This window comes from Panthera onca, chromosome E1, assembly GCF_046562875.1.
Source record: "Panthera onca isolate mPanOnc1 chromosome E1, mPanOnc1 haplotype 2, whole genome shotgun sequence".
Lineage (NCBI taxonomy): Eukaryota > Metazoa > Chordata > Mammalia > Carnivora > Felidae > Panthera > Panthera onca.
Genome location: NC_138352.1, coordinates 43,094,579 through 43,109,343, shown reverse-complemented (window position 1 = coordinate 43,109,343; position 14,765 = coordinate 43,094,579). Strand labels below are relative to the sequence as shown.

The 14,765-nt window shown below is 60.3% G+C and overlaps 2 protein-coding genes across 13 annotated transcripts in view; one reads left to right on the top strand and one right to left on the bottom strand.

Annotated features, from left to right (window-relative positions):
• Positions 1-2,072: 2,072 nt before the first annotated feature.
• Positions 2,073-11,275, bottom strand: TBX2 (T-box transcription factor 2). The gene is made up of 7 exons (XM_060647774.3): positions 10,759-11,275; positions 9,376-9,643; positions 8,254-8,400; positions 6,973-7,049; positions 6,709-6,872; positions 5,606-6,243; positions 2,073-3,478 (listed from the first exon to the last, which is right to left on the bottom strand). The coding sequence occupies exons 1-7, from the start codon at positions 11,151-11,153 to the stop codon at positions 3,026-3,028; spliced, it is 2,142 nt and encodes a 713-aa protein (XP_060503757.1). The 5' UTR covers positions 11,154-11,275; the 3' UTR covers positions 2,073-3,025.
• A 190-nt stretch (positions 11,276-11,465) lies between these two features.
• The window catches only part of LOC132688575 (uncharacterized), a 50,152-nt gene continuing 46,852 nt past the window's right edge, over positions 11,466-14,765 (top strand). For all 12 annotated transcript variants that reach the window (XM_078437409.2, XM_081791235.1, XM_078437406.2 and 9 more), the window contains exon 1: positions 11,466-12,062. In XM_078437409.2, the coding sequence (XP_078293535.2) occupies positions 11,638-12,062 (425 nt within the window). In that variant the 5' untranslated portion in view covers positions 11,466-11,637. The remainder of the gene's footprint in view (positions 12,063-14,765) is intronic.

The window sequence follows — 14,765 nt, the reverse complement described above, 5'->3', positions numbered from 1 at the left end:
CCAGAGCGGTAGGACGCGGAACGCCGGGGCTAATTGGCGACCCCGGGAACAATGAGGGATGCGAGGCGGGGAAGGGGGGTGACGAGTGGCTTAATTGGGCCAGGGAGCGGCCTGGCCTTTGCCTGGGATAAGGCCTTGCTGCCCGCCGCGCGGTTCCCGTAGCCGAACTCAGGTTCTCAGCTGAGACCCAGCGGAGCGCCTGGAGGGCGACTCCGGGACAGGATTTGCCGGCGGGAGGCGGGGGAATTCAGGACGACTCCCCAAGCTGCACCCAGGGCCTGGGGCCTCTCGAGGCCCTTAAGTATCACTCCACCTCATCCGGGGTGCTGCAGCAACGATGCGGCGAGGCTGCGGCCGCAACCAGGCCGCCCTGCCTGGCATTCGCGGCCACCCTCTTGGAGTTCCCCACTCTGCGCGCCGCTCTCACCGCAGCTTTAGGTTGGTACTGCCCCCTGGTGTCAGCAACCCGCTCCTGAGACTGCCGTGCACTTGCAGCCTCTGCCCAACTTTCCTTCTTAGACGTGCGGGGAGAAACCGGAAGAAGTGAACGCGCCCCGCTCTTCGAAAATTTCAGAGGTGTTTTGAGCCGAAAGCGACCTCAAATAAGCACACTGTCCACGAGGGATTCTATTTGAGCTGAGAAAGTGGCCTCTCTGGCCCGCCCGGTTCCTGGACTGCCACATTCGCTGTCCTGCCTGCGGAAGGTCAGAGAGCGAAGAAGCAGCCCACACTCTGGGAGCTGGGACAGTCTTTTGCGCCCTTTTGCTCTCTCACTGGCCAAGCCCCTTGCCGAATTCAGCGTAGGCTGGGTCCAGCTCCCTCCGTGGAACAGGCGGACACAGTTCTCTTTCCTTGCACGTGTGTTGGCCCACGGAGGCGTCCTGGGCACTTGGAGGCCCGGATACTGGCAGTTCCGCCTCCACCTTCACCCTTCCTTCATCTTACCATTCCTGGTGTTCCTGGTGAGTTGGGGGACCTGTGCTTGCTGCCCCCTAAAGTACCCAAGGTGGGCAGGCAGTGTGTTCGTCCAGGGCGGCACGGACTCCCAAGGCTTAAAGAGCAGAGAACTGGGAAGGAGGTGGGAGCTCGGTGATGGACAGACCTGAGGGTGGGTTAAAGGAGTGACTTCCCATCTCTCACCCCTTCCCACTACTAGGATTTGGGGGTCGGAGACACCTGTTGGCTGTGTGAAGCAGAAAGAAGCTCAAAGGATGGGGGTGGGAGGCCCACTTGCAGGAGGGGTCCACTGGGAAGAACGTGCCACTGGAAAGACACATGGGACTCCCAGAGATACCCCAGCGGAGCCCTTTATTATACCAGAGGAAACTGAGGCAGTAAAGGAAGTAGCCTATTGACCCACACTTCCCACACCCCCAAAAGAGATTTAGATGAGTTACACGGGAGAACTTTCAGGTTAGACTGTCACTCTAGTCAACAGCCCTGACAAGGAGAAATGCTTCTTTCTTCTTCTTAAAGAAAGTAATATCTAAGTCAAACGTGGGGCCCAACTTACCACCCCAAAATCAAGGGTCTTGTGCTTAGACGCCCCAAGAACGGTTTCTTTTTGAGGTCCAGGAGGCAGAGAGATGAAAAGGATTCTAGGGTCCGTGGTACTGGGTGCACCACGACCAAACTCCTCCTCAGAAGGGAGAGAGGGAGTAGGGTGCACCCCTCTTACCAGCTCCGCCTACCCAGAGGCGCTAAAACGGGATTCGTTTCTACTCTGGAGCCCCAGAAAGGGAGTCAGGAGTCCCGGTGCAGAGTGGCTGGGGCGGCGGCCGGAGGCAAGTGGCCAGCAGAGGGAGCCCGGCCCCTGACTTGGGAGGCGGCCCGCGCCGGGAGCGCGGGGGACTCGAAGGGGCTCGGCGCCTCCCGGCCCAGCCGGTGGCCCGCGCCGGCGCCGCTCGGCCTCGCAGCTCCGCCCACTGCCCCAGCCAGCCTGCTGCCGCCCCCGGGGTGCAGCTGCCGCCGAGCTGGGGGCGCCCGACGTTTTATCCCCGCCTCCAGCCCCTCCTAACGCGCTTGCTGCGCCCCTACCCCACGCGGCCCACAGAGCGCACAGCGCCGTTCACTTCGCATTGCAGCGTTTTATTGTTTTCTAGAGTTTTTGTCTTTTCGTCTCGCTCGGTAGCGAAAAGTGAAAACCTGAGGTGGAGCCCGCGGGCCGGGCGAGCAAAGCCCGGGCGGAGGGGCCGAGGGGCTGGCGGGGTGGGAGCCCCTCCAGGGATGGGGCTTCTCCCGAAGCCGAGGACCCCCCAGCCCTGTACAATATAGATGCTTATGTAAAATGAAAAGAAATTTTAAATGCTATGAATTAATCTCTAAATATTATGTACACAGCAATGTACACCTTTGAATAAATTAATACCAATTTGTATATTCTGGGAACCTTAAAGCTTATTTACACAAATTACCATTTATTTTATAAATATCTTTTTTTTTTCTCCCCCTGGGGACTCAAGGCAGAAGTGCCACTCCCTCCCCTGACCGAGGGGTGGGAGGAGCGCCTGTCTTTCGGGGGAAGAAGTGGGAGGACTAAAAGAACAGGTCCCTCCCAGCTCAAGTCTACACTGATTTCAGTCTTCACTGTGCCCGCATCCCTTACTGCAGATTCTCAAGCGGTCCAGGCCCAAGGCTAGGGGCTCTGGGGTTCCCTCCGAAGTTCCCATCCCTGACTCCTGCACCTTCTGTCTCCCGAAGAGACCACTGGGCGGGGCAATGAGGCCTCCCCACAGCGCTGGAGGACCTGGAGGGACACCTGGCCAATGCCACTTTGACATCGGAGCAGATCTGGACAGTGACCAGTGGCTCCTAAGCGACTGTGTTCCCGGCAGCCGGGTTCTTCTTGGGGCCTAGGGAATTGTCCCAGGCTCCGGCTGGCTGGCCAGGGCTCTATTCCGGCTGCAGCAGCCCGCTTTTGCTCCTTTATTTAAATAAATACCCATTCTGTGCTGTACACGTCCCAAGCAGCAGGGGCAGGCAGCCGGGGAGGTCTGCGTGGCAGCGGAGCAGCTGGGCAGTCCCCTCACTTGGGCGACTCCCTGCCAGGGGAGAGGGCTCGCTGGCTCTCCAGCCCACTCACCAGTCTCTGGATGCTCTGCAGTTCACTGGCCGCCTCTTTGGCTGAGCCGCTGGGTGACAGGGCACCGCGGGATGGGGCCCCAACCTTGCGGAGAGCCAGCTCCGGTAGCGGGCTGGGCTCCCGGCTGTTGCTGCCCGCAGCCTTGGAGCCCTCCGCCGCCAGCCCCGTGGTGAGAAGACTAGCGCTAGGCGGGATAGTGACCGGGATCTGGTAGGGGCTGAACCGCAGGCGGGGCCGGGCATTGCCCAGAAAGTGGCTCCGGGATAGGGAGCCCGCAGCGGCAGCAGCTGCAGCCGCAGCACTGGTGGCTGGCAAAGCAGAGGCCGCTGCCGCAGCGGCCGCCATGTAGGTGTAGGGGTAGGGGAAGAGGCCTCCGAAAGTGGGCATTGGGATTCCCTGAAAGAAAACAACAAGACAAGGGTTAGGCATCCTGCCTGAGGTGTTCTAAGGGTGAGCTGGGTGCTGGGGGTGGTGCTACCACCAGGAATCCTTGCCCTACTGTTTTAGGAATATAAGACCAGAGCTCACATAACTGTAACCCCAAGCAGCACAGGTAGAGGAGAGCCAGTATGCCTATGGCCAAACCCAGTTAGACAGGAGCTCACTTCAGGTTATGATGCAAAGGTCTGGTGCCGTCAAGCTCCGTGCCAGGTATTACAGTATGAGTGAGGGAAAGACATGCCAGGTGGCTGAAGTAGCATGAGCAAAAGCCTAGAGGGAGGAAACTGGGCAGGCATAGAGCCAGGTGGCAAGTAGGCAGCTTTGGCTGTCTTGGGAGGTTCTGCTCATTTAAAAGAGTGTCCTCCCCAACCCTTCTTTCTGCAGGTGCCCCAAAGGACTGAGAAAGCCTGGGCAGGAGAGGTGAGGAACTCCGTACATTCTCCTTCTACCTGCCTGCCTGCTCAGGGATCTCCTACCTGGGTCAGAAGGGCATAGATGCCAATCCGTTTATAAACTGGCCTGGATATTCTACAAAGAGCTCCTGGCAGCACCTCAGTGGCAGCTGAGGAAGGAATGCAAAGTCTGCCCGTGGAGAGCACAGTAGCCAGGAAACCCTGACAAACATCTGCTGAGTCTATGAGGCCCGACTTTTGGATTATCTGACCTTTGAGATAATGGCTCACTCTCCAGAGTAAGAGGGTATGGGGAGGAGGGCAGGGAGCTGGCTGTGCTGGGCTTCCAGGGAGTCTCAGGCCTGGCTCAGGCAGGGAGAAGGAAAGAAGTAGCCCAGTCGGGAATGAGAAAATATCCTTCCTGAGAAGGTCAAGTCCTACTGGGCATTCAGTCCTGGTATCTCAGGGGGAGAGGAAGGAGGGAGGCTTCAAATCTCCCCAAATTTGGCTCTACCTGATGGCCAAGGGCGGGCTACTCAGTTATAGGAACTTAACCAGTAGCAGTATACCAAGTGATACCTCCTGAGTGCTGGGTACTCTCAGCCTGGCCTTCCACCTGTTGACCAGGCTGTATCTAGAAGCCCTGACTTCCCGACAACCTTTATGATGCCCATGCTGGGGAGGAGGCATTCACATACATATGGAATCAAGGATGCAGATTAAACCTCCAGGACCTGAGCTACATTTTCCAGAAGCTTCCTTGCCATCTCAGAGCCACAGATATGTGATGTTAGTGTTTCAAATGCTCACTCCACATATCCCTGACACTGAGCTCTATTTAAAACCCATTTCAGGATCCCTTCCCCCATTTTAAAAATATTTGCTTCTGAACCAAAGGAGCCTTCTCAGACCTGAACTCCTATTTTCCTTCCCTTAAGATAAGATCTCAAAGGTTCAATTTGCCAGAAACCTCAGAGGGAAGAAAATGAATGTAGAGATTCCAAATCTTTCCACAGGGAATATTCCACCCAAGCAACCAAAGAGGCCGCTCTCCCCATTGGGTCTCCTTATTTTGCTCCTAGCCAGTTTCATAAAGTCTCCCCTGGGAGCTCAGAATTTCAGCCTGGGCTTGGGGAACTGAGCCCTTCTTTCCTGAGATGTGTAGTTGGGAGACCTAAGGTGGGGGAAGGAACAGGAGGACTTCTGGAGGGCCTGAAAGGGGCCAGAGGCATCTGAGAGGTGGGTCATTTTGGCAGTCAATTGTCCAGAAAATATTGCAAATCTTCCTACTCCCTTTTTCCAGGCATCTTAGCCTTTCAGGGACTGACAGTGAGCCAAGGGTTTTTGTTTCCAAGAGAAGTGTCCTGAGGCCAGGAAAGTGGACTTCACAAAGCCAGAGGCAGACTCAGTCTGTCAGAGGAAGAGTCTACTGGGTGCCACTCTGTGCTGGAGTTATAGGGAAGGAAACAGGCCCAAAGAGGGTCAGGCACTTGTCCACAGTCACACACAGTCAAAATAGCACCCTGGTGAGACCCTAGACCTACACTCTTAGTCTCCCTGAACCTAGGTGTGGTGGAGTGTCAGGTCTCCCCAGGACAGAGTGGTTGTCCGCTAGAAACTCAGAGCACCTATGGCACCCCCAGGCCCTATGCCCACCTTGCTCTTTCTCCCTTCAGATCACAGGTCTTACCTGAGATGCCAGCATGTGCTGGGAGAGGTGGAACGGGAAGGGCGCAGCGGTGCTTGCGGCGCTGGCCGCGGGACCCAGCCCGCCTGCGTCCAGCCCGGTGGCGGTCCCTGGGCCGCCAGCCCCCCCACTGCTGCTGCTGCCCGCCACCGATGCCAGCAGGTGACCCATGCCCATGGCAGAGAAGGCTCCGGGGCCCATGGCGAACTGTCCCGGGTGTAAGAAGAGCGGCTGGCCGGCCCCCAGCGGCCCGAAGAACTGCTGCCCGTGCAGATGGCCGGAGAAAGCCAGGCCCGGCAGGTGTCCGGCGCCCAGAGGGGACGCACTGTCCGTCTGCACCACCAGCGGCGCCAGGCCGGGCTCCTTGCCCTCGCCTGCCTCCTTGCGCCCCTCGTCCTTTCGCCTTGCTTCCGTGCGCTCCTTTTCTAGGCTCCGCAGGCCAAACGGACCGTCCCCGCCGCTCTCCGCCGGCTCCTTGCCCCTCTCCGGGCTGCGCCGCTCCCGGGAGCGCTCAGGTTCGGTCAAGCGAGGGGGGCTGGCGCTGTCCAGGGCCGGGCTGCGGCCGAGAGCCGGCCCTGCGCGCTCCTCGCTCAGCCTTTCCGGCTCTGGGTCGCTGTCCGCGGCGCACGACTTCTCCTCGGCTGCAGAGAGAAAGGACGCGGGAGGTCACAGGGGTCCCGGAAGAGACAGACGCGAGGCCTCCCCTCCTCCACCCGTGTCTGGACCGGGTCGGAGAGACTGGGAGAGGCCTGCTCCCGAGGAAGCCACGTTCGAGGAACTTCCAGATCCTCGTCGGGCAAAGGGGCAGCTGCAGGTCACCTAACCTGCAGCGGGTAGGTGCTCCCTACAGCGGGAGAAATTGAGCCATGTAAAGGAAACTCACTGATAGAGTCACACAGTGCCAAGGACCTAGCTGGGCAGCCAGATCTTCTGGATACCCGGACCGCCCTCACTGGAAAGGCCTCGGTCGTTTGCCCCATCCCAGACACATTGCTGACGCTTCCCGCAGGTTTTGTGGTTACCCGGAAGCTGAGCAAAGAGCCAGCCTGGGGTCGGAAGGACAACCTCCCCTTCCTCTACCCCGGGTCCGACTACCCAGCTCTCACCTCTGGTCCGATGCAGGCGCAGGGGACTAGGCACTGACCCCGGGGAGGGTGGCGGTTCCCGCGCGGGGGCAGGGTCGCAAGAAGAGGCGTCGGACTCGGCGCCGTCGCGTTCCGGTTTGCAGTGCTCCTCGTACAGCCGCAGAGACGGCAGCGTCAGCTGCTTCCTGGGGATGAGCGGAGGGAGCCGGTCAGAGACGAGCTCATACCCCCCAGCGTTCTGCTGGCTCAGTCTCCCACCGCGCAGCCGTCCAGCGCACCCCTCACCTTTTCTCCCGCCGGCCATTCCCGGTGTCCCGGAAGCCCTTGGCAAACGGGTTGTTGTCGATCTTCAGTTGAGTGATCTGCAGGGACCGAGGGGGCGGCGCCAGGTCAGGACGAGTCGCCTCCAGCCTGGGCTGAGGCACCCCGAGGTCGGAGGCTGCCGCCCCAGAGAAGAACCCCGCGAAAGTCCACTTGGTACCCGCCCGCCTAGGATACGACTCTCCGAGCTGGAAGACGAGTTGAGGTCGGCGGGCGGTCCTCGCGGGAAGCCACAGGGTCTCTCCTCTTCCACTTTATTCGAAGCATATTCCCTTATCTTGCACACACAAGCCCAAAGGTGTGTGCAAAGAGTCGAAATCTGCCCAAGCATGCACACAGACCCACTCGGTCACTCAAGTTTAACAAACCGGGCATCGGAGCAGGAGCGCACGGAGACAGCAAAACACACGCGAGTCCACACCACAGACACAAATCACACTCACAGGCCCGCGCACACGCAAGTACACACAGACAAAATAACCAAGTGCCCACAGAACAGAACGAATTCACACTCCTCCACACGTATCTAAGTCCCCCGAAATGTTGCCCACATACCCGCATACATGCCATTTCACAAAGACAAAAAGAACGACCGGCAGGACGCTTGGACACTGTCCCGAGAGTGGTATATGGGCACAGGCCCAGAGGGAGTGAGCTCTGCACCTCTAGAAAAGGGGGATAGAAAGGCAGCAAGCAGAAAAATTCTCTAAGCACCTCCCAAGGGGTTCACAGCCTGGACCGACCCAGAGTGGGGATACTTTGGGAAGCTGTGTCACCTGTCCCGCCCTCTGGCTCCCCCGAGAGAGTGAAAACTGGGCCCCAGGTTCCTATTGCTGGTTTCCAGAGAGTCAGGAGAGCCAGGGCAGGGTGCCTCGGGCTCCCTCTCTTCATTTAAATTCCCATTCCAATGCCAAGAAATAAACGAATAAAATGTAAAAATGTCAGCACGGGCCGGGAGTCTCAGCTAATTACTAAGTAAATATCCCCACCCCTTGGAGTGCCCAGCTGTTAGCGCCCCGAGGGGGAGCCTGTGTATACGTGTCGTGTCGCGGACTTGGTGGGGGGGAGCCTGGAGGATTTCAGTGGGTGCTTCGGTTACAGATGAGACTTGCTGCTCTGGAGTGAGCTGTGAGAGCGAGAGATGGGTGCTGGGGTCTACGGGCAGATATGAGTGAAGGGGTGGAGTCTGCAGGTGTAAGGGGGCATCGGTGCAGGGGCTGGGCCCATCGCCCCCCCCAAGCGCACCTTATCGTTCTGGTAGGCAGTGACCGCGATGAAGTCGGTCTCAGGGAACACGTAGGTGCGGAAGGTGCTGTAGGGCAGCTTCAGGATGTCGTTGGCTCTCACAATGTGGAAGCGCGGTTGGTACTTGTGCATGGAGTTCAGAATGGTCTGTGGGGAGGGTGTGGGTCAGCCGATAGCTCCCAGCTTTTGGCCGGAGCATTTCTACTCTCTGGGGACCCGACCTCTTTCCAATGCTCTCTCTCTCTTCGTCTGCCTTCTACACCCCCTCCTTCGCTATTTTCTCCTGTCTTCTCTGCCTTTTTTCTTGCCTATATTTCTTTTTATTTTTCTCTCAGCTTTCTTTATCACAGTTTCTCTCTCTTTCTCTCTCTACTTAAAAAAATTACCCCAGTTGAAAATAGAAATAAAACAAAAGAAAACCCCCATAAAACTCCACTCTTAACCTCTCTTCCTGGGCTCATTGCTAAGCCCCTAGTAACTCTACAGAGAGAAGCTTTGGATCTTTGGGGGCTCAGCGAGCGCCCTACTTCTGAATGGACAATCCCTTTTGCCCCATCAGCCCCCCCTTCCCATTCACTGGGGCCCTGCCTCAGGCAGAAATGGAGAGAACCCCCCAAACTCCCTCCTCCTGGTAGGGCGTTTGCCTATGGGAGGAGGGAATGGAGACTTAGGTTGTTAAAGGGGCTGGTTTAACTTTTAAATCTCCTCGTCTGGGGAGGGGGTGGGAAGGGAAATGGGGACACAGGTCATGGGGAAGGGTGAGGACAAGCTGAGGTTGGGGGTAGGACTTCCAAGCTCAGCACTTAAACACCAGAGGCCGCACAACTGAGTCGCACCTGCCTCCGGCTGGGCTCTAGGAAGAGCTTTGGAAGGCTTGACCCCAGCCAAGATTGTGAGCAGCCTGGGGCTTTCCACCCCACAACCCAGGCTTGCAAAGTGGAGCCCTCTGGGCCCAGACTCAGCCAGCATAGGCCACAGGGCGGTGACCCAAGCAGGGGCACTTTGAGAGTTCGGCCAGCGCTCCTCTCTGGGGAATCCCGCCGCCTGCTCTCCCGCCCCCACCCCCTGCAGCACAGGACGCTCAGTTTCCGACCCCCATCCCCGCGCCCGCCCAGCACTCACGAAGCCATGCTTGTCGGAGATGTTGTTGGTTAGTTTCAGCTTGTGGAAAGCCACAGGCTTGGCCATCCACTGCTCTCCCGTGGCCGGGCTGTCCGGGTGGATGTACATGCGTTTGGGCATCTCTGGGTCGGCCTTGCCCGCCACCATCCAGCGCGAGTTATGGAATTTATACCGGCAATCATCAGCGGCCACAATGTCCATCAGCAGGATATATTTCGCCTTTTTGTCCAGGCCGCTGACTCGCACCTTGAAGGGAGGAAACATCCGCCTGCGAGGAAGGGAAAGGGCAAGACTCCATGGGACCTGGTTTTATGTCGGAGGACCTCACTCCCCAAGCACACACCACTGCCAGGAGCTTCCCTATCTGTGTTTCCCGGTTGTCTGGGCTCTGCCCCCATATAACTGCCTGAGAGACCCCACCTGTGGTTATTATTCCTGGGGGATCCCATTTCCGCTTGTCAAACTCTCTCTTATTATATGGTTTCCCATCGGCTTTATCCTCAGATCTGGTGACTCTCTTTCTCTCTCATCTGAGATGAAAGCGGATGTCCAAGAAAGAAATCCAGGCCCCCTAGAAATACACCTGCTTCTTTTGAATCTTCCCAAAATTCATTCAGGAGATATGCCCACTGGGACTGAAACTCCCAAAAATAAAACCAGAAGATGTTTGCTTGGATAACTGGGTTGCAGCCCAACAAGAACCTTAAGTTTCGGGGGAAGAGGGTGAACCTGAGGCCTGAATTCCCGGCGGCTGAGTCAAAGGGTGGAGGGGCTGGGGGCTGTGATTTTCTTCAGGCGTTAAGGCCTGGAGTGGTGTGTGAGTAGGGAGCTTTTTGCTCCTTGGGCCAGGACAAGGCTCCCAGCCTGGGTCAGGCTTCCACAGGGCCGCTTGGGGCTTACTGCCGGAAAGGGACGGCCGGCTGGAATCGGCTGGCCAGCCAGGGCCTAGCATGGTACAGGTTTCATTATGGGCTTCAGGGTCAGAGGACAGTCCGGGAGATGCTACATCTCCCTGGAGCTCCGAGTCAGACAGGGAGGCAGGAGAGCGAGGCGGCGAGGCTGAGTTGCTGCGGAGATGTCTGAGACCCGCCTGGGGCCGAGCCGCAGGACCTCCTCAGCTTTGGGACTCAGAATGGTTAGGACTGTTCTAAACATAACAGCATGTTTTCGTTTTACTTTATTCGGGAGATTTTCATGTTTTAGTTTTTAAAATTTCTCTCGGTGCCAAATGAGAAAAGTCAACTTGGTTGCCTGTGGGAGCTAAGCGTGGCGCCGGGGCCAGAGCCCGGAGCCTCGAGCGGCAGGCTCGGCGCTGGTCTGTGCTGTCGGGTCCCCCAGCCCGCCCGCCCGCCTGCGTGCCCGCCGGCCAGCCGGCCGCCCTACCTCCCAGACTTGGTGATGACCATCTCGGTGCCCAGCTTGTGGAACTGGTCCCACAGCTCCTTGGCCTCCAGCGTCACCTTGGGGTCGTCCTCCACCTCGTCCTCGGGCTCCAGGCTCTTAAGCGAGCGCAGATGCGCGGCGGGCGGGTGCGGGCCGAGTGCCGAGACGTGCAGCCCCGCCTCGGCCGCCGCCGCCGCCGCGGCCGCCGCGGCCGCCGCCCCCGCCAGGCCCGGGTCGGGCAGCGGCTTGGCCAGCGCGCCGGGCGGCAGTGCGAGCGCCGGGAAGAAGGAGGGCTGCGCCGCCGCCAGGAAGGCGGACATGGGGAAGTCGGCCGGCCGTGGCGCGTGGAACGGGTGGTAAGCCATGGCGCTGGCCGCCAGCGCCGGCTCTCTCATCGGGACATCCGGCCCAGGCGCCCAGGGGCCGGGGCCGGGGGCGCGCGGCTCGGACCCCCGGCCCGGGCGGCGGCGCGCGCGGAGGAAGGGCGACCCGGGTGGCAAGCGCAGCGGCGGCTCCTCCCGGCTCTCCGTCCGAGGCACGGCGAGGGGCGCGGGGCTCTGGGCGCGGGGGTGGCGGGGGCTCTGCGCTGGGCTGGGCTGGCCCGCTCCGGCGCCGGGGACCACGCGCGACTGGTTAGATCTTGTCGTGATCTCTGGAAAACTGTGACTATCTCACATGTCCTGCCCTGCTCGGATCCCCTGCGCTAACGAGCCAGGCCCCCCTTGATTGCTGATTTTACGCTTTTTGGACCAATTGTGGGTCTCCGGGGGCGGGGTTTTGACAGCTCTAGCCAAGCTCCGGCCGGGAGGGGGGGCCGGGGAGAAGGTGTCGGAAGCCTCAGCAGTAAGAAAACATGTCAACAGAATAAAATATTAACCAATGACGGGCAAGCGGGCCCCGAGACCCCTCCCCCTGCCCCGGCCCCCACCCCACCGCCCGCGCCCGCGGCTGCCTGCGCCCGGACGGGAAAGAGCGGCGGGCCGACCCGACCCGCCGAAAGGGCCTGAGGCGGGGGGCGCCCGGGTCCCAAGGCCCTGGGGAAGGACCCCCCAGCCGCACGCCGGCTCCAAGTGCAAAGCATTGACATGGCCCCGTGAGGAGAGGGGGCGCCATCCTTCTCCCTCGCCCGGCGGCTCAGCCGCTCTGGCCCGCGCCCCAGCTTGGCCTCCGACCCTGCTCTCGGCGGAGGCGCCGCCCGGGGCCCCTGCACTCCGGAGGGAACTGGAAAGAGAGGCCGGTGGGCGGGCGAGTCGGGAGGCGAGGGCGGCCGAGGTCCTGGAGAGGAACCCAGGTGGCGGGAGCCGGTGAGTGGAGCGGTGGTAGAGCCCTTCGGTGGGGCCGGCATGGGAGGGAGTGGGATGCGGCCTTGTACTCGGGAAACGCGGGGACCCCCCAGTCCGCGCCTCCCCCTCACAGGAAGACTCAGGAGGAACTTGGAATTCTGGGCGAGCCCTGAACTCAGCCCAGTATCCTGCCTCCTGCATCCAGCCCTGAGACATCCGACGGCCGGGAGAGCCGGGTCCTCGGGGCTAGGAAGGTGAGCGCATCGTTCGCCGAGCTGGACGGCTGATCCCGGTCCCCAGATTCTTGACCCGCGCAACGAATTTTCGTCGTATCCGGTACCGGAGACACAAGTCTCCCTCATCCTAAACAGCGGCATCCTTTCTCCGCTCTCGGCCACATTCCTAGAGTTTGTTTCCGGCTCTCCGAAGCGCTAGTCTCCCAAGTTCAGTAGTGCAGAGAAACGAGTACGGGGGTCGGAATGTTTGCACTCACCTGTGGTTGAATCCATCCCCACCCCGACTATCGGCAGTCTTCGTTCTTCACCAGCCCCAGTATTCCCCCCCTCTGCCACATGGGTGTGTGTGTGTGTGTGTGTGTGTGTGTGTTGTGCGCTCTGTATGGTGGTGCCCACTGTGCGCGGCGCGAGTGGCAACTTAAGGAGTGTGCCCAGAGAGTGAAGCCGTCACACACCTGCCGTGAATCGGGCTGGGGCGCTGACACTCAGACTGATTCCTGGTGGTCGCGTTCCGAAGGATAAGAAGGACCACGTACTGCACATAGGTGACACTCCTGCCCGCACAACCAATACAAGTGAGGGTGAGTTCAGCCGGCGCGGGCCCTGTGCCCGCGTGGTAGGTGTGTACAGCCCACATCCAACAGTGATCCAGGCAACACTGGCCGTCCACTACGCACACCAAGTCGCAGGGCACCTTGTCGCTGCACACGTGGACCTGGCATGTAAAGCCTGCCAAATCGAAGGAGTGCGGGTTCAGGACCGGCCGGAGTGGTTTGGCCTCCGCGACCTTTTTTCTACTTTTCCAGGCCAGTCCCGGAGCCCTCAAAGCTCCTTTACCCAGCTCGCAAATGACCGCCGCCCCCACAGAGTTTTCCTTCAAAACCCTGCTCTTCTTGTAGTGCCTCCTCTCTGTCCGGAACGAATCTTTGACTCCGCTTTGCGCAGTCTGCGAAGATGTGGCAGGATCCGTTGCAGCTTTGCATAGGCAAAGTCCTGCCGGCTCCATTTAGGCGGGATATGGCCCCTCAGGGAGGGACATGTGTGGGCAGGTTTGCGCAGTCAGTGAGGTGACCAGATAAAAGGGCAGCGTTCCTTAGCCGGGAATCCGCGTGCGGGCCTGGGAATACGTGAATACATTTGCAAACTCGTGCGTGTACGCATACTTTCCTACTCGTAAGAATGTGTGTACACCTAATTGTATGCAATTCGGACATTTTCCCGGGAAAGATCCGTAGCTGGTCCAGAGTTCCAAGGCCCGGAGAGTTCGAGAAACACGCTGGCCTGGGTTGTTTGCCGAAGAAACCCGGCGACGGTGCAGCGGCTGCATTTGGGGACCACGATCCCAGCTGGCCACAGCCACTGGGTCACGGACCTGCCCTCCCGCGGTCACAGGCTCTTTCCAGTCAGGCCCCAGTCGTCTGCCCGGCCTTGCTGTCCCGCAACCACCCCGAGGTCCTGCTACAGCTGCCCTCAAGATTCTGAATCTACACCCCCCCCCCCCCCGCCCCCAGCCATACTCTCCAGCGAGGGATATCCTTGCCTCCTCGAAAACCCACGCAGGGGAGGCCCAAGAGGCCTCGGAGCGGCGCCTAGAGGTTCCCAGCTCCTGCTCGGCCCCTCCCCCACCTGGGTCTACCCCACTTCCCCTTCCCGGGAACAGGCGCCTCTTGGGGGGGTGGTCCCCGGGGCTGAGAGTTCGTGTCTCTTTAAGAGGCCCCGGGGGGCGCCTCGCAAGCCGCCCGGGGCTGGAGAGGGGAGGGCACGGGCGGGGGCGGCTGGCGCCAGGCGGCCGAGGCTCCACAACAAAGCTCCGGCCCCTGTCACTTCGCATCGGTCGGGCCCCGCAGACGGGCGGGGGACGCGCGCTCAGCCGCCCCTCCCTCTCCCAGGCAGTCCTGGGCTCGGGCGTCGGACGGGCGCGGGCCTCCCCGCCTCTGGCGGGTGGTTGCGCGCCCTCAGTACGCTCCACGCTTCCTGCAACCAGGAAATCGGGCTGGGAAGGCCTGGGAGGTGTGGTTCCTTGGTCCTGAGCCTCGCTGGGCTGCCCGTCTGTCCTTGGCCCCGTAACATTTCGCGTGGTTAAGGGCCACTGATGGGACCTGCCCCGGGTTGGGCCTCGCTGGTGTCTTTGGTCTGTGTGACCGGGCGTGGATTCGCGTGCGCCCGCGTGGATGGCTTAGTGGTCGAGTGGGGACCTGCGTCGTGCGACGTAGCTGGGGGCTGTCATGAGAAGAGTACTAAGGAAATGAGTGTGCCCGGGCTAAGCTCAGGTGATGTGTGTGGCCTATGCGTGTGACCAGCAGTGGAGGTGCCACTGGGAGCCTGTCCCCGTCTTGGCGTGTAGCGTGTGTATGTGTGTGTGGTGGTGGGGCGCGGGGAGACACAGAGTTGCTTCCCATTCCCGCTTCCCGGACCGACCCGCGCCTCCCGGAGTCTTGGCGCCAGCCAGCCCGGTTTAGCGGCCGGGCCCGGCTCCCCCGCGGTCCCG

What these genes read in the sequence shown, in the direction of transcription:
- TBX2 (XM_060647774.3), bottom strand. Translation starts at nt 11,153, where the DNA reads ATGAGAGAGCCGGCGCTGGCGGCCAGCGCCATGGCTTACCACCCGTTC. An exon ending in CTGCCTACCAGAACGATAAG is followed by an intron (nt 7,050 to 8,253) that starts GTGCGCTTGGGG and finishes CGGTCCCTGCAG; the next exon opens with ATCACTCAACTGAAGATCGA. An exon ending in GCGCCTGCATCGGACCAGAG is followed by an intron (nt 6,244 to 6,708) that starts GTGAGAGCTGGG and finishes TTCTCTCTGCAG; the next exon opens with CCGAGGAGAAGTCGTGCGCC.